This window comes from Phoca vitulina, unplaced genomic scaffold (assembly GCF_004348235.1).
Source record: "Phoca vitulina isolate PV1807 unplaced genomic scaffold, GSC_HSeal_1.0 scaffold30, whole genome shotgun sequence".
Taxonomy (NCBI): Eukaryota; Metazoa; Chordata; class Mammalia; order Carnivora; family Phocidae; genus Phoca; species Phoca vitulina.
Genome location: NW_022589733.1, coordinates 8,965,111 through 8,982,980, shown reverse-complemented (window position 1 = coordinate 8,982,980; position 17,870 = coordinate 8,965,111). Strand labels below are relative to the sequence as shown.

Here is a 17,870-nt window from a genome sequence, read left to right as displayed (position 1 = left end):
CCTCTCTTGGAAAACCAAAGGGTCTGGGCCTAACTGGTAACCTCCGGCGGGCTGGTCGTCTGCCGAGGACGGCTTCGGCCACACTTACTCGGAGCACCTGTGTGCTCCTGGGACCTGAGCCCTTTGTGGTAATGAGTCAGATTCTCTGACCTCCCAGAGGGAGCACTGTCACTGCATTCACGTGACAGACGTAGGGCTGACAAAACAGGCCCAGAGAGGCTAAGCCCGGCCTGCTGTCCGCTCCCAGGCGCGCCCTCCTGGCCACCGTGCCTGCAGCTGGAGCTCGGGGTGTCCCTGCGGGTGGCCCTCGGCCGGCCTCGTCCCTGCGGCACAGAGCTTCTGCTCCTGTCCGGGGCCACGTGTCTTCTGCACGGGCTGCTGCCGAGTGACCACCTCACGAAGGTGCCTGCGAAGCGGGGGGGTGACAGATGAAGACACGGCTCGTGTGTTTCTGCGGGTCTGTGTTCCGGAGTTTCCCTCGCCCCTCACGCAAGTCCTTTGGGTTTTGTAGGCGTTTCCTGAACAGAAGTTCTGAAGTCGACTCAGCCTCCGAGAGCTGCCTCCCGTCAGAAGGCACGACCTCTGACCCCGTGACCCTGCGTCGGAGGATGCTGGCCGCGGCCGCCGAGCGGAGGCTCCAGAAGCAGCAGACCTCCTAGCGCTCGCCCGCCGCCGCCCAGGCCCGGCTGCCCCGCTCTGCGCGCGTCCGACGAGGGGCTCGGCCGCGCCGCGCTGTATAAAGCATGTGGTCTAATAGTGTTTGGACGGCTGACAAACTTAATCCTTTTTTGTAATACTTTCTATGTGACATTTCTCTTCCCTTTAGAAACACTGCACATTTTAATTTGAGGCATGATCTCTTCTGGCGTTGACTGGACTTCTTAGGGGTGGGGTGACCGAGAGGAAGAGGGCGGCCAGAGACCCCCGAAGCCGGCAGCTGCGATTCCTGGGTCGCAGCCGCTTGGAGAGGGCACCGCGGCCGCTGGTGTCCTTAGCTCCAACTCTGGCAGGCAGGGCGGGGGCAGGGCTCCTAAAGAGCCGTGTGGGGTGTGCGGCCCGGGCCCGACTCCTCCGCCGGGTACTTTGGATTGTCAGACCGCTGCTCTCAAAACGCTCCCGAGGCCAGAGCCCCAGGCTCCTGGAGCCCCGGGCCAGCAGGGCATCTTGGAAAGTGACTCTTGGTTTGCCAGGTGGAGCAGAGGAGGGGAAAGGCCAGGGCCGTAGAGGGGGAGGAGGCGGCCTGCCGTGTCCCAGTCCATCTGGGACTGCTCGTCGAGCCCTGACCCGATAATGCTGGTGCTCCGGCAGCTCACGAGCACCCCTGCGTGTCTGTCCCCAGCTCGGGAGTTCACAGCCCCCCACCCCAGACATGGGGGCTGAGCAGCAAGCTTTGGGTTATGGTTTGAATTCCTTGGGCAAGTAAATGAGGTGATGCCGAAGTCTGTGGGTTTGGTCCTTAGAGAAAAGGAGGGCCTTACAAACGGGGCCAGTCACTGTTAGAGGGCTTTCTTGGAGAAATAAAGATCTCTTTTGTATCTTCCCTGGAGCTCTTCATTTTCATCACTTTGCTCCTGTTGGTTTCATTAAACATAGAAAGGTAAGATGTTGAATCCACCTCCCTCGGAGCAGACCCAGGTCCTGAACCTGTTCTTCAAATTCTTCACACATTTAACTTTCAGGATTTGAAACATGCAGTCACAGGCTACATAGTTCGGTTTTATGTCCTCTTGGATTAAGGTTTTTTTGTTTTTTTTGACGTTTTAAAACATAGTTTTATGGTAGTCCTTTGGGAAGAACCCAGTATTATCTAAAATTATTGGCAAAGTTAAATGTATTTTACATAACTAAAGTTTTTGGAATGTTGACAAGTAATTGAAAAGAGTGATGAGTAAACGTTTAGGCCAAGATAATTTATTTGAATAAATCTTTCAAAAGCCTTACCTTGAAATGCTGTTAGTAGATTTCTGTGATTTTTTAAAAAATTGGTTTTGTTTTGCTGAGAGCATAGCTATTTGTTTTTATTGTAAAACAATAATAAAAACGCAAACTCTTCTAGTGTGTTGTGTGTGGCTGGAAGCTCAGGCAGTTTCTTTCCGAAGGGCCGGAATTGGATCCCACTTTGGTTTCTGTTGGAGGGTTTTTTCCCTGTCCATACACCCTGCATGTTGCACACATTAAAGTGACCCTAATTCCGTGTGTTTTTAGGTTTCAAATGTGTGAAAAGAGGGAATGGCTTGGAGACCATTTTAGAGGGTGTTGAGACATTGGAATAAAGCAATCCGACCGTGATCAAAGCAGAGACCTGCCTTCCGTAGCTTCAATGACCCAAGAAGAGAAGTCCTAAATGCACCCTTAGAATTTGTACCTGGATAGTAAAAGATCCTGGACACCATATAGTCTCTTGGCTTTTGTCACTTCTTGGGGGCATCTGGGACTGAGGCTCAGGGCGGTGGCAGGAGGCCAGGCCAGGGTCCTGCCACAGTGGGGTGGGGGGCTCCCATCCCGCTCTACCTCCCGGGTGCTGGCTGGCTCCGGGCCGCGGGCGCCGGTTCTGTGCTCAGCCGTGCTGGCCCAGAGCGGAGGCCGGGCTGCGGGCCCAGGTTTGTCAGCTGGGAACAGGGCCTGGGGTGAGTGGCGGTGGAGTAGCCCTTGCCCTCTCTGTCCTCTTTTGGAATTGGTCCGTGTTACTCCCTCCGTTTTCTTATGGGCCCAGTTTTGTTGACATTTTAGGTTCTCCTCAGTCCTGCACCGCCCCCCGCTCCTCCTCCCCCACCCCAGATTTTGAGGCTTTTATGAACCACAGAAAGGTGGTCCTCGTGGATGTCTTACTTGTGCTGGTAGAGATCCTAGGTGTCCAGGTGGCCACACGGACCCGATTTCCCGCCGGAGCTGTGTAGACCATGTGCTCTCTCATCTTCAGCCAGCAGCGCGGTCGGGGGTGGAAGGCAAGCTGAGCGCTCCGCCGAGCAGGGCCCTGCATGCACAGGGAGCCACCGCCTTGTGACCAGCTTGTCAAGCAGTAACCTCCGCCTGCCCTGACGCCCTTCATCGCCTGGAAGCCTCCATCTCTCATCTCATCACCCCTACTCGTGTTAGGTGAGAAGTGGTTCCAACCCGACTGCGAATTAGTCACCTGTGGAGCTTCTAGAAACCGTGAGGCCAAGGTTTCGCCCCCCTGCTCCTTGTTCTAATTGACTTGTCTTTCCTGCACTCTTTCCCCCAAAATGCTTCCTGACTTCCATTTTAAGGAGGATAAGGCAGAGACCTGTTTGTTTTACCTACAAAACTCATTTGAAAAGTAGGAAAGAACACCGCTAGAATACGGCTCGTTTTTAGGGAACTTCAGGTAGACAGTCACGGCATTCTTCGACCTTGTGTCTGCATCCTGGTTTGCCCCCCAGGCCGGTGTCATGTCATCCAGTTGTGGACCATGAGTGCGACCTTGCCGTCATGTGGATGGTGGGGGGGCCTCCCCCTGCAGGCAGGTCGGGGCGAGGGTTGCTGGTGGGGAAAGCAGGGGAAGGGGAGGTGCGGCCCGGCGGAGGAAGGCCAAGGGTGCCCGACCAGTTCTTTGCAACAGGGAGAGTGAGCCTCCTGTTATTCCTAGCTCTGTGCGACAGTATGGACCTCTACCGCCATCCCCACTCAACTCAAAAGCCCTTGGGATTGCTAGTGGGAGTGCGTCCCGGGCTGGTAACTCCCATTTGTTGGTGTGTGGAGAGGAGTCAACCAACTGACCTCTTCACGGCCCTCCTGTCTCCCTAGATGGCTGTCGCGCTGACCGCTTGGCTAAGAAGTGATCCGTGGACATGATACAAGGACTTTGCTGGCTGGGTCCCCTCCAGGTCCCAGTCTCAAGCAGTTTGCTGGTTATTACAGCACAAACCTGGCGAGCCAGGGGCCGGGGGGATAAGGCCTGCAGCCTGGAGGAGCAGAGAGTCCAGGCTGAGCCGATCTCAGTTGTCCCGCATGTTCAGCCTGCAGTGGGCCTCCTGGCAGCCAGGCGCAGTAGGGGAGGCTTTTAAAGATGTCCAGGTGGATGGATAATGACCCCTTGGGTGCAGAAGGCCCAGGCAACTTAGCCTTATTTGTTAGGACCAACCACCCACCTTCCCACTTCAGTGGAACCACTGGTACAGAAGAAATAAGACCCTATCTTAGCAGAAAGTTTGGAATTACCTGCTTTGCCCACCCCACCCATTTTTTTCCCCCATTCCTGTCCTCAATTCCACCCTCCCCTCAAACCAGCTGAGTGAGGAGAGGCGGGGTGGGGGCCTCTGCAGGTGGGAATGGCCAGCCCATTCCTAGGCCCTCCTTGCTCCCAGGTGGCGGAGCTCAGCAGGCTCCCCTTGGGGTTGGGGGGGCAGCACGGGGCGGGGATGTGTGTGTGGGGGGGATGTGGATGTAGAGAAGGCCTGGGGTGGTGGTGGGGAGAAGATCCTTATCTGGCATTTGCAGCCCTACCCGCCAGCCTCCCAGTGTTTGTGGCCCAGTCAGATCCCTCCTTCCCTCCTGTCAGAATGAAGACCGAGGGTGAGAGACTCAGGAATACAGACAAACATTCTCTTTATTGAGCTACACATGAATTTTCCATTAGTCAGAGAAGTAGACTGGCAGTGTGTAAGATATCACAGAAACCTCACCGATTGGGAATAGAAAGGCTTAGAAAGACCCGTGGGCTTTTTTTTTTCTTTTTTCCTTTTTTTCAAGTTTTTTTTTCTGTATTTTTAATTTTTTTGTGTGTTTTGTCTTTTCACCTCCTCTTTATCTGAAATGGCCGTGACTGGTCTTCTTCAGCAAATAGTAAATCTGAAAAGTGACACCGTGAAGAGGTTGGGGGTTTGGATAGTAGAAATGACATAGGACTGATCATGGAAACTGGCTTTCATGTAAACACTACATTCCATCTGTTTTTAAAATTTTTTTTGTTTTTTTTTCCATCATGTGGTATTTAAAAATTTTTTTTTGTTCTTTTTATCTGCAGCACAAACATCCCCACATGAGAAGGAGCGAACACAGGTCACTGAAACAAAGGAGAAGGCAGAGAGGGGCGCACACACACAAAGGGAGCATCCATCTGAGAGACTGAGAAGCAAAAATGTCAAAGGAAAAAAATCCACAACCCCGTTTCCCAAAGACTATGAAAGCTGATCTGGTATGTGATACAGAGTGCTCATCTGGACAAAAACCAAAAACGAAAACGAAAACAAACAAAAAAATCATAAAGGGAATCTGTAGAAAGGAGGTTGGCGGGAAAATCATTTTCCATACGGCTCTGTTCATATGTTTGATCGGTACTCTTTTTGGCGGCTACTGGCCAGTGAGAGCTGTGCTTTTCTAGGTGAACCTGGAGTGAGCCTGGGGCTGGCTGGCTTGGGGGGTGGGGGTGGGGCACTCTGGGAAACACAGCCTGAGCATGCTCCCCAGAACCTGAGCCCCCAGGAGGGGCGGGCAGACAGGTGGCAGCTCTGCAGGTGCACTGGGGGCCCCTCTACACTGGGGATGGGTGGGGTGCGGGTGCAGATGTGTATGCTGCTTTATTTCCAAAAAAAAAAAAAAAAAAGAGAGAGAAAAAAAGACAAATATGGTTGAAATGGTGAGTTTTCCTTTTTCTTCTTTTTTTTTTTTTTAAGCTACAAAGCACATGAGAAATGTTCTTTTTTTTCCTTTCAAATTCTAAATGTAAAGACTCAACTAAAACCAGATTCTACAGCATTCTACAGAAATACACAGCCATCAGTCACTCTGGGGTCGTAGGTTGGACAGGGGCTTGGTACAGAAAGGCTGTGTGTCTTACAAAGGCCAAAAGGTCATGCTACCAGGAGATCAACGTCAACAGCAAAGAGTCCGTGAAGCAGTCTGTAGAGAGAGAGATAAGGGGGTCCAGTCTGACCATTTTCTTTGATTTTAAAAACCAACCAACCAAAAAAAAAAAAAAACCCCGAAAAAACCCTAGAATTAATTTTTAATAATGTTGGGGTGGGCAAGATGGGGCAGCATCACAGGAGGGATCAAGAACTCCAGGGGAGCCCAGCCCAGGCCCCTTGGGAGGCCTCACCCCAAAGGACCCTGATTCTGGTCAGGCCTACATTAATGCGGCCCTCCCCGGGCCACCGCTGTCCTTCTCACCTCCCCCCTGCTCCCTCTGGGCCCTTCTCTTCTCCGGGGGGCTGGCTTCAACTCTGCAGGTGAATTGCAGCCCTGGTCTCAATGTCCCCTCCCCTCAGCTGCTTCTAGAAAGCAGGCCAAGTCTCCCGTTCCTCCGACTCTCGCCTTTGAATAAAGAGAACTCAGGACAGTGGATTGGCCGGAGCAACGATTCTTCTAAATTCTTGAAATTAACAACCACTGCCACCCAAGAGAGAAGCATCCTTAGTTTTCCTGTTGTTGGGAGTAGAGGGTAGGGAGAGGTTTAGGGTGTTGGCCAGTTTTTGAAGGGCTTTGGAATTTGCATGAGAGCAGGACAGAACTGAGACCGCGCAGCCTCGGGGGGCGGGCAGGGGGCAGAGAAGCCGGACTCATGCCAGGCCTTTCTTTGCCCCTCCCTCTGCTCACAGAAATGGGTCTCAGAGTAAAATCACGTGGCTGTTCTTAAAAGGATGGACTCCCAAATCAGGACCCCCATCACGACGTGTGTGTGTGTGTGTGTGTGTGTGTGTGAGCGCGTGTGCACGCTCGTGTGCTGTCCCGAAAACCCCCGATGATCTATGGGATGGCGGTCAGTTCTGTCCGAAGCTCTTTCTAATACAAACTAAAAAGAATTTTTTTAATATATATTTGTATATATATAAGGTCTTGTTATGCCTTTTTAAAGTTTATTTACCAACTTGCATTTGTTAGTGGGTGTGTGTGCGCGCGCGCGAGCTTCTCTGTGAGCTGCGGTCATTACCAAATAGGTTGCTCTACAGGACAAGAGGTCAGTACAAGCCGCAGCCCCGCAGGTTGTTGGCAATGATTATGTCAGTGACGGCGTCGAATACCACCTGGATATTATTCGTGTCTGTGGCACAAGTCATGTGACAGTAAATTTCTTTGTTGGGTGAGCGGTTTTTGCTTTCAAATTGTGCTTGGATGTAGGCGGCCGCGTCCTCGTAGGTATTGGGGCCTGCAACAAGACAGAACAGGGGAGAGGCCCCGGTGAGAGCCGCGGCGGCAGGGGGGCCGGGGCCGGGGGCTGGGAACCCCCTCCCTGCCCAGGCGCGGGCTGTGGGGTTCCGGGCGTGGTCGCATCTTCCACTAAGACCACGTCAGCTTAGCTCTTGCCTGGCTCTTGCCTTGGTGAGGCCTTTGACTGGTTCCGCATTGGATCTGCCCAGGAGCCCTGGGAGGGCAAGGGCCACAGGTCACCCCTTTTGCTTTCTAGGCGAGCACACTGAGGCTGGGGCCTGGGGCTGCCCGTCCCCACACTCACCTGTGATCTAAACCAGGACAGGGAAGTCTGATGGAAGAGCTCCGGGGAAGGGGGTGCCCCGGGATTCGTGGCATCCCAGACTGTGGCGGGGGACGAGCTGAAGCCCCTGGACAGGGCTGGGGGGTGGGAGCAGTGGTCTCCCCTGGGTGGGAAGCTTAAGGGGCTTGCTGTGTGTAACTGGCTCGTCTCCCCTCCACAATCCCTTGGCTGTCCCCTGGGGTCCTGGCCAGTGCCTGGTAAGGACAGTTTTCCAACCAGCTACAACCCAGACCTTTGTGGCTCTGCCCTGCAGACAGCCGTCAATGACCATGGAAGGTGGACCAGCACGGAACTGCCGAAAAGCCCCATCGAAGGAAGATGCCCCATTGTCACAAGCGCAGCTGGGATCTGGCCAGCATGGAAGCGATCGGATCTTTCTCCCCCTGCCCTAGCCCACCCTGGCCCACTCTCTAGCCGGAAGGTGTGAGCCACGGGGGCGGACTGGGGCTCCGGCCTTCTGTAGCCAGATTAGTGAAGAGGAGGGGTCAAAGGTAAGGGGTGGGGAGGTCTCTGAGGTGGGGGGGCAGGGCAGAGGCCCCTCCTCAACCCCACCCTCGGCTGGCACCAAAAGCAGAAGAGCCCAGAGGGGCAAGTGTGGCAGAGACATCAAGTCAGTGGCAGCTCGAAGACTAGACTCAGCACGGGGGTGGACCCCATCAGGGAGCTTCCTGTCCAGAGGGTGCCGAGACTGGGCGCTGATGGAGGTGAGAAGCCCACGGGGGCGCCCCACCCAGATGGCGGGGATGCCCGGCTGTGGCTTCATAACGTCTGCGGGGTCAGTACCCTTGCAGCGTCCGGCCATCCGTTCGAGCTCCCCTTGCACACCCAGCCGCCCCGTCCCGGCCCCTGCCCCATAGCTTGTTCTGTGTCCCACAGGCCTCGGTGCCCCATGGCACCACTGTGTCGGTGACCATTTGTCATCCATCGTGGGGGGGGTTTCAACTCAAGCTGGATTCCTCTGGAGGTCCTAGAAAATGCCCATGTTTCTCAAATTCAGGCTTTCTCCAGGGGCGCCAGAGCCCTATACTCCCCGGCACCAAGACTGACCAGTCCTCGGACCAGGTCCCAGATTGGGCTCCCGTGGGGCTGGACCCTGGGGACAAGGAAGAGCCTGAGGGTCGAGCCTGCCCGCAAGGGTAGCACTGGCCTCAGGAGGCCTGCTGGGGCCGGTGGCTTCCAAGCCACTCTCTGGGCACCACAACTTTCTAAGGACCTGAATTGGTCCTGACGGGCGTCAGCTGAGGCTGAGGGAGCTCAGGAGTGCCTGATGAGAGCAGACTGCAGCCAGGCCGCCCCCACGCAGGGCCCCCCTCGGCCCCGGGGCAGCCGGGGGCTGGGCCTTTCCGGCTCGCCCCATGCCCTCCCGGGCTCCCTCTAGTCTCCATGGCCGGTTCCCCCTTTTCTCGTTTTCATCCTCGGAGTAACACGAGGACAGTGACAGCCAGCGGTAAGTACGCCCGGCACCCGGCTCTGTTCCTTCCATTTACCCACACGGCCGCCCCGAGCGTGGGCAGCCCCGTGCCCGGGTGGTCGGTCTGCCCACAGTAGCAGGCGTCCGGCCCCAGGAGCCCGCGCCCACCGTCTCCCCGTGGCCCGGATTCGCCAGCCGTGCCGAGCATCAGGGAGGGGACAGGCTGACGGGCTGCCTCTTCCTCGCGGTAGAGGGGGGTCTCCTCTGGAACCCGGCTGGGTCCGGGGCCTGTACAGCCCTGGGAGCTGAGTGCAGCCCATCTCCCCCCGGGCTGTCAGCGTGTGGGTTCCCGGCGGAGCCAACTTCTGGCGGGACATCCTCCTCTACTGCCGGCCCGAGGGCCACTAGAAGCTTCCGGGTCCCCAGAGGGATGGAGGCCGGGCCCCGGTACCCCACCAGCGCTGGCCAGCCTTCACCAGCAGCCAGCAGCCGCCCTCCATGCGCTGCTAGAGACGGCCTGACACCTCAGCACCCCTTCAGAAGGAGCTTCTGCACGGGGGTCTGTGACGCATCCTCCCGGGAGCCTGAGGAGACAGGAGGTGCCCCCCAGAGAAGGCGGGAGAGAGGCGGCCAGGGGTGGAGGAGGCTTGCAGAGAGCTGGAGTGGTTTGATGTGAGGGAAAGGCCAGGGCCATAGGAAGAGGGGGACAGCAGGGATGGTGGGGGGATGGCTGGGGGAAGGGGGGGGGCAGGTGTGGTGGGGGAGGGGCAGGAGGGCCGCACACCACACACCCGAGCAGGTAGGGGCTCAAAAGCAGCCTGGACCGCCTTCCAGGCCATGTGCCCACGCTTGCGAATTCACGCCAAGGTGCTGTGCGGCCCCGCAGCCTGCCGGCGCAGGGCTAAGGGCAGGCCACTGGCGGGCCTGCGGAGGCAGGAGAGTTTTTCTAGACGGTGAGCAAGATGAAAGGGGAAGCCTGTGGTCCTGTCCTGCCTCGTGATTCCTGCCAGGGTGCTCTCGAGTCACGTGACTGCGACACCAGTGGATCGGGAGGGTCCGTTTCCTCCCCAGCGGCCCGGGGCCATGTCCTGGGAAGGGCCCCAGTGGGCCACACCCTACCGTGTGTCTCGGCGTCCCTGCGGGACTGGGGCGGAGGCCAGGCAGCCCGACCCCAAGCCCCTGGGCAGAGGCGGGGCCTCCCCGACACCCACCTGTGTATTCAGGAAAGCAGATGGTCAAAGGTGACTTCTTGATCTTCTCACCAAAGAGATCTTTCTTGTTGAGGAAGAGAATGATGGAGGTATCGATGAAGAACTTGTTGTTGCAGATGGAATCGAAGAGCATGAGAGACTCGTGCATGCGGTTCTGCAGCCCCAGGGGAGGGAAAGAGAGCCGGACAGACAGCGGGAGGGACAGACACGGAGACAGGGAAAGAGAAGAGAATTAGGTTTTGAGAGGGAGGAACGGGGCTGCTCAGCAGCTCAGGCGGGGGCTCCTGGGCCCCCAGGGCTCCTCCGAGGTGACAGTAGAAACGCGACCTGTCACAGCACAGGGCCGCTCAGTCCGGTGCGGGGCCGTCTACACCATTGTCCCGGGGCTAATGGCAGAGACTGGACTGAGACCCAGCCACTGGATGGTCTCCCTGCATGGGCGGGTGTGTAGGGGTGGGGGAGGCGGTGCTGGACGGAGCCCGCGAGCTGGGTTGCGGCACTGCCGGCCCAGGTCTTTCCTCTGGGGCCCTATCTGTGGGTGGAAATGTCCTCTGGGAGTGGTGAGGGACGGAGGGGAAGTCACTCCAGGCTCTTGCCAGCATCCTTGGGTGCCACCACTGTGGGGAGATGGTCCTGCCCAGGCAGGGGACCCTGGGGGTCTGGCCAGACTTCCTCTGGCTGGGCCAAACTCAGCCACGTCTGATGCTGCACGGAGTTTGAAGCAATGCAAACGTGAAGTACCGTCTTGCACACACGAATCTGTTTAGCAAAGGAGTGACTGTGATGGCCACTCCCAATAGAGCAGAGCCTGAGGGGGGCGGCCCTTTGCCCTGGGCAAGGACTGGCTCCTTCTACGGTGGGGTGTCAAGCACATAAACTTGGGTAATGGTTCTCGGCAATGCAGGGGAGCGCGTGTCTCTGTGAGCGAAGCCATTTCTGCACGGGAAGGTGGTTCCTCCATGGAATGTACCTTCCCAGGGAAAGGGAGAGTCACTCATTTTCCCCAAGGAGTCTATCCTCGCCTTGGGAACTTATCCGTTCCAAACCCAGCCCCATGGGTAACTCCAGGCCACGCTGTTCCTCTCTAGTAAGAAGATTGAACAAGTCATTGCAGAGAAGTGGCACGGGGGATCAGCAAGCAGCTGCAGCTGAGTACATTGTCAGTTGAGTTGCCGTGGCCGCCCTCCTCTGAGTGGAGGGCCGGTGAGGAAGATGGTGGGGTGGCCTCTACTGGTCACTGGGCCCCGCTCTGCCGAGCACCAAGCCCAGCACTTGACCTGCCTCACGTGATTTAGCCTCATCAACCCTTAGGGAACAGGGAGAGCCGACAGAGCGGGGGCCCAGAAGAGCAGAGACGTGGACCCGGCTCTGGGCCAGAGCCAGAGCTTATGACACCAAATGGGTTTGTCCAGCTAAGACGAGCGGTCTGTGGCCTTTACAGGAGTAAGTCCTAAGAGGGTCATGACCAGTTCTGCGCATCTTCAGTCCCTCTTCCATGACGGCATTATTACCCCAATGACCTGTAAGGGTCTCCCAGCCCCAAACCCTATTCTCACGGCTCAGGCCAGTTGCTGGAACACGAGCTCAGCTGCCCCTCGGGAGCCTGCACACTAGCGTGGTTCTCAGCTCCTCTGCGAGCTGCAGGAAACGGCCTTGGCCTGCTCTGTAAACCAGTTCAGAAAACACCTATGATCCTGTTACCCTCCCAGCCTCAACCGGCACATTCTGTTCTCAGCCCCTGCACAATTGCACTCAGGGAGGCTCCCCGGGGCCGTTCAGATGAGGACGGGTGGAGGCCCAAGGCCGAGGGCTGGGAACACTCAGGCTCCCGGCGCCACCTCTGGGGGCAGAGAACAGATGCTCCGCCACCCAAGGACTCAGTAGGAAAGGGCCTCCCACCTCACAGAGCCGCCTGGTCCCATAGCCGCTCAACCAGGAGCTGGAAGCCCACAGCCAGAGGCCGGCTCCCAACTCCACTGCACCACTGTCCCGAGCATCGTTTTGGTCACTGGGGGATGTGGCGGGGACATATGCTGGAGCACTCCCAGGACCAGAAGGGATCACCAGGGTGACCTGAGCCGAGTGGGGACTGCGTCCCTTTGGCACACGGGCTGGCCCGAGGGCTTGCAGGAGAAGCAGGGGCCAGCCACTTATGCCCCACACGTCCACTCTGCTAAGGCTCAGCCCCTCCACGGCCTCTCTGCCCCGGGCTGCAGGGCACATGCATGCACCTGCTCTGCCCAGCAGCACCAACTGGATTTGCGTGCAGGGGCCCCTGCTGGGCTGCTGGGAGGCTGTGGGAACCACCAGCTCAAGTCCTGCTCTCTGAGAGCTCACAGTCTAGTTGGGGGGACAGTGCGCACATTGAAAAGGTCTTCAGGGGGAAGAGGCGCTCTGCAGAGTTGGACCTGGTTTTGTGGGGAGGGTCTTGGAGGAGGGCTGATCCTGGAGGCTCGGGGAGAACCATGGGGAGGGGAGGCGCCGGCACTGAGCCCCCTCCACACGCGCAAGCCCGACCGCCCTCCCTCCGCATGCGGACCGGAACACACCCCCCGTGAGCCGGGAGCCCTGCTTGTCCCTGCGAGCTTCCCCGGAGAAAAGAGACGCAGGAGTATATGCCAAATGGCGAAAGCAGCACTTGAGAAAAGGGAAAGAAGCCAGAGATCACGACCAGGTGACGGCCACGCCCTCCTGCCCGCAGTCACCTTCCTGTCCCACCCCCATCCCCGGCTGGGGCAGTGGGGGGGGCCGCAGCAAGCACGCTAGGACAGGAAGGTGGGCTCGTGACCATCCCAAGGGGTCAGCGGGGGCAGGCTAGCCGCCCCCAGAAGCGTGTGCCCGTTGGCCGGGTGGCCCGCAGGCCTGGCCCTGGGACCGGCCGCGGCGGGACCTGTGTCATGTGGGTGCTGATGCAATGCATCACGCTGGCGCTGGAGAAAGCTGGCACTCTTTATGAACGGCAGGTCACTAATGAATACATTACGGCAGTCAATAAATTCTTACAGTAACTAGAGATTTATTAAACCAACAAGTCACTCTTCTTACAAAATTACAGTTAATGTGGGGTGGGCGGCGGCGGGGCTGGGAGGTGGCCGGCTCCCCTCTGCCTGGGACGGGGGGTGGGAGCGTGGGGAGGAGGCCTGGGAGGGGTGGGGATGGGCCAGGAGAAGAGCGGAGGCAGGAGGGATGGGAGTGGGGAGGCGGGGAGGGAACGGGTCACAGCAGTGCTGTAAGGGGTGTGGGCTCCCGCGGGTGGTCTTGGAGCACTGGGCCCGGGGTTGAGCGCTTCCCCTCCAGAGGGACCCCCTCCCCATCTCTGATGAGAGGGCCCAGGACTTAGGCCTCTTTCTGCTTCTGTCCCAGCCTGCCCCTCCCTTGACAGGGGTGTTTGGCTGGGGCGGGGTCTGTCGGAGCCCCGAGCCCCCAGAGGGAAGGCCTCTGGGCAGGGTGGTTCAGGACCGGCCTCACTGTGGGCTGGGGAGTCCGGCGGCAGCTCCCAGCGTGGCCCTGTTCCCTGGTCTATGTGTTGTGCCCTGGGCTGCCATAGGTTTGGGTGCTGATCGGGGGTGGGGGGAGCCGTCTGTGGGTGCTCGCCCCTGGCACCCCAGATTGAATCCATGGTGGCCACAGAGCCGGAGCCTCGGGCCTCCGTGCCTGAGAGCTGCCAGGTGCCCCTAATAACTCCCAGAAGCTCGGAGAAGAACAGACGCAGCCTGACTTCCCAAAGGGGGCTGCACCGAGCCCCACCTGGTCTGGAGCCGGGGCTGAGTCGGGACTGTGGCCGGTTTACTTACCAAGAGGGTTGAGGAGCACTCTGAGTGAGGCCAGGGGGAAAGAGGGAGGGTCAAGGAGGGAGGCGGGGGTGGGGGCAGGAAAAACTTGCAGAATGGGCCACTGCGGGGTAACTGTGAACACTCCTGGGGGCGGCCCCTCCTTGCTGGGCTCGCCGGCAGAAGGGAAGGGCCTCGGAGACAGGACTCCCGGGCCTTCCCTGTTGCGGGTTTACAGACAGCCCGCCTACGAGGGGTCCCGTGGCGGGTGGGGGGGTGTCTCTTGCTACTGCTGCACCCCCCCCCCCCCCCCCCCCCCCCCCCCGCCGCGGGAGACTCACTGTTGCCCCGGATGGTTGCGGAAGGCCCGGGTATCTCCGGTTCCCGCAGCGGGGTGTGGAGCTCGGCTGCCGGGAGAGGCGCGGTGGCCTTCTGCCTGGGCTCTGCCACCACTCCTGGGTCGGAGCTCACGGCTATAGGCCCCGAGAGGGGAGGGGAAGGGGCCAGGGCCCCTGGCTTCTAAAGCCTCCGTGGAAAATGTCCCAGGAGCCCAGAGTGTCCCAGCTGTCCTGCTCGGGCCTGGGCCAGAGCCCACACCCTCAGGCCGGAGTGCGCGGGTTCACCTGAGCTCCTACTTGGGCCTCGGGCACCGCTCCCTCGTCAGGCCGGGAGCCCTGGGGGCCTGTCGGTTCTCAGCAGGACGGCCAAGAGCAGGCTTTCGGGAGGGGCACAGAACCGGCCCACAGGCATCTAGGCGGCGCGCACAATCGTCATGGGTCTGGCCAAGGTGCTCCTCCTAGAAATCCAGGTGTCCTTAGCCCGCTCAGTTAGAGCCATTCACAGACTTTAAGCATGGTCCTTTTGGGGACACGCATGCGGCCACCGTGGACAAGAATCTGGTCTCTCACACTCTCAACCTCTTCCCCTCACACCCACACCCGCGACGGAGCCAAAACTCATGTGTCCCCCTCTGTCATCCCTCCCCACTGTGGCGCCACTGGGAACGACGTGGATGGGAGCTGCAGCGGACCGGGAGGGACCTTCGTCCCGGATACCCTCTCCTTGGGGGTTCCCACTAGACAGCGGGGACCCCTGCGGCAGGCGGGGTGGGACAGCGGGAGCACTGCAAGCAGCAGGGCGGCCCGGGGGCCCAGAAGGACAGGAAGGCCCCGGGCGGCCAGGGGCTCCCACCTCCAGGGCCACAAGCCTCAGAGGTGGGGCTGGCCAAGCGACCCTCCTCTGGGGGCTGCTTGTGAGTGTGGGCTCCCGGGGCGAGCTGGGGGTGCAGCTGACCGCCCCCCCCCCCCAGGTGGGAATGCCGGAAAATACCCGCTATGTCTTCGCTCTTGGGCAGAGCGGCCTCACTGGCCCCGGCCGCTCGTGGCAGGGCATGGAGACCGCCGGCTCTCGGCGCTGTCCTCTGCCGCCCAGCGCCCGGGGGCCTCGCACACAGCAAGGCCAGCAACACTGAAGTGCCCTCGGGCTGGCGGGGCCCTTCCTGCAGCCCGGCAGCCCTGTGATTTGCCCCGAGGCTGGGGTGCAGCGCTCCGAGCCTGGTGAAGGAGGGGGCTTACCGGTGGCGCCCCTCCCTGTAGGCATTTGGCACGGGGGGGGGGGGGGGGGGCTGCCCTGGGCCTCCTGTGCAGCCAGAGCTCCGGGGCTGCTGGAACCGAGAAGCCCAGAGCTGTTGCCACGGGGCTCTTCCTGGTTTTGGGGCAGCCCAGGGGGCCGCACTGGGCGTCCAGGAGCAGAGCCCAGAGTGGAGGCTGGGAGAGCAGAGGGCTGGAGGAAGGAGCCAGAGGCCCCTCCAGGGGCACATCTGATTCCCTAGCCTGCCATATGAGCCCCCGGGGCCTGTCTGTGGCCTTGGCTGGTGGCATTGGCCCCCCGAGGCTCCCGGGTGTGAGAGAGAGGCGTGCTGATTGCCCGAGGAGTTCCCAGAGTCACCCACCCCTGCCTGCTCAGGAACCTCTGGAGCAAAGCCCCTCCCAGGCCTCCTAGGACCCTCTCTCCAGAGAAGGGGGGGCTGGGTATGGTCCGAGCCAGCCTGGGCCCCCTCGCAGTGCACATTCCAGCCTCGGTCGGTCCTCCTCTGCCCCTGAGGGCTGGCCGGACAGCACAAGCTTTGCACAAAGTCTGGTTTCTTCACCAAGGCCTCGGCTGCAGGGGCCACATCAACACCTCCCCTGGGCCTCCCCAACCTCAAAACACGGGGCCCGAGGGGCCATGCCTGCCCTTGCTGAGCTGGATTCACTGTGACTCGAGAAGGAGAAGCACGTCTACTCATTCTGGAGCCGCTGCCTGAGACCCAGGCGCTGGGAGAAAGTGAATGGGTCACCCTCGAGCCTGCCAGCACTGGGTGAGGCCCCCATCCCAGACAACGCAGGAGCCGCGCGCCGGACTCGACCCCTCCCACCATCCACCACGTGCCTTTGCAATACCCGTCGCAGAAGCATTGCCAGACCTGTGAGGAGTCAGGGATGGGGTTCCCCCAAGGGTGTGCAAGGGAGGATGGTCCAGATTAGAAAGGGCTTGTGCCTGGGGGCTGAGATCCAGGCAGAAGGAGGAGGGAGGCACTCGCCAAGGTCGAGCCCTGGGACCCCCACGTGCTTGGGCTGGTCCCACCCTGGCTGTTGGTGACGGAGCTGCCCTCGACCAGACAGACTCCAGAAAAGGCTGAGCAGTGGCTCCCGCTGGCCCCACCCCGGCCAGCACCGTGCCCCCCAGAGCCACCCCCACACAGGAGGAGACCCCGGGGCTTCGAGTATGGTTACCAAGTGTAGCGCATGCCCGTTCCGGGCCAAACGGCGGCCACCATCCCCCCAGGACCAAACACTCAGAGATGAGGCGGAGGCCGCTCAGCCCCCCGGCCCGGCCCCCGCGTTACCGCGTGTTCTGACGTCTGGGGGAGGGGCGGCCCCCGGAGGCTGTGCCCTCCACCCTCCTTGGCGCCGGCCGCAGGTGCTTCGCTGTCGAGCGCAGAGATCGGTGTGAGCGGCGGGGGCGCTCTGGGTCCAGGGGAGGGGCGGGGCAGCAGGCCGGGCAGGGAGGTGGGCAGCCGGGGGGGGGGGTGAGCCAGGGGCTCAGTAGAGGCCGCAGCCCCGCAGGTTTTTGGCGATGATGACGTCCGTCACAGCGTCAAAGACAAACTGGATGTTGTTGGTGTCGGTGGCGCAGGTGACGTGGGTGTAGACCTCCTTGTGGGCCGACTTGTTCTTGCTCTCGTACTGGGCCTGGATGTAAGCCACGGCTTCGGTGAAGGCACTGGGGCCTGCAGGAGAGAGCAGGTGTGGGCTGGTGAGGCGAGGCGGCCGCAGGCCCGGCCTCCCGCGACCACCCCGGGGGCACGACCTGATGGGGGGGAGCGTGACGGCCCAGCGAAGCCAACGGGGGGCTGCGCGGTCACGTCGGCAGTCCACGTCCAGTTTGAAGATAACGAAGCGAAATATCAAAGCTCATGGTGCCTCGTCTCTATCAAGGGTGAGTCTCGTTTCATGAACGAGAATCCTGTTTTCCTTCTGAATCTGCACCCACTGACTGCTGCCGCAAGGGTTCCTTCGTACTGTGGGTCCTGCTCGGAGAAGGCGGGCCCCGGGCTGACCCGGCCTGCAGGCCTGTCCTCCCCACGTCCTCTGGCCGTCGCTGGGCGCCCATGAGCCTCCTTGGCCTCCCCGATCCTTCTCACCCTCGCCTTTCTCCCGTTTGCTACCGGGGATTAACAGCCGCCTGGCTCTGTGGCCGGCCTGGGGAGTGCCACGCTGCCCGGTTCCCAGGTGAGCCCAGGGACAGGTGTTTCGGGAGATCAGCTGCTGTCCGGGGAGAAGCAGAACAGCACCCCCGGCTTTGCACTGAAGCCCCCACGAGCTCCGGGAGTCTGGGCCCAGGCACGGTGCAGCTGCCACCAGCGGCTGAGGGCCGGCAGGGAGTGGGGCTGGACGTTAGAGCCACAGGGCTGGGCTGGGACGGAAGCCTGGAAGGGGCGTATCTGGAAGGGGGTCCCAGCCCCTCAGGCACATGGGCACATGGGC

The 17,870-nt window shown here is 60.1% G+C and overlaps 2 protein-coding genes across 3 annotated transcripts in view; one reads left to right on the top strand and one right to left on the bottom strand.

Annotated features, from left to right (window-relative positions):
• AMFR (autocrine motility factor receptor) overlaps window positions 1-2,052 on the top strand; it is a 46,460-nt gene extending 44,408 nt beyond the window's left edge. Inside the window, exon 14 of the mRNA XM_032424241.1 lies at window positions 512-2,052. Within this exon, the coding sequence (XP_032280132.1) occupies window positions 512-659 (148 nt within the window). The 3' untranslated portion in view covers window positions 660-2,052. The remainder of the gene's footprint in view (window positions 1-511) is intronic.
• A 2,497-nt stretch (window positions 2,053-4,549) lies between these two features.
• The window catches only part of GNAO1 (G protein subunit alpha o1), a 169,180-nt gene continuing 155,859 nt past the window's right edge, over window positions 4,550-17,870 (bottom strand). Inside the window, exons 7-9 of one of the 2 annotated variants that reach the window (XM_032424162.1) lie at window positions 10,073-10,226; window positions 6,890-7,105; window positions 4,550-5,859 (exon numbers count right to left, since the gene is read on the bottom strand). In XM_032424162.1, coding sequence (XP_032280053.1) covers window positions 6,918-7,105; window positions 10,073-10,226 — 342 coding nt within the window. In that variant the 3' untranslated portion in view covers window positions 4,550-5,859; window positions 6,890-6,917. Of the gene's footprint in view, window positions 5,860-6,889; window positions 7,106-10,072; window positions 10,227-14,167; window positions 17,114-17,870 lie in introns of those variants that run through there. The other variant, XM_032424163.1, reaches the window with a different exon arrangement.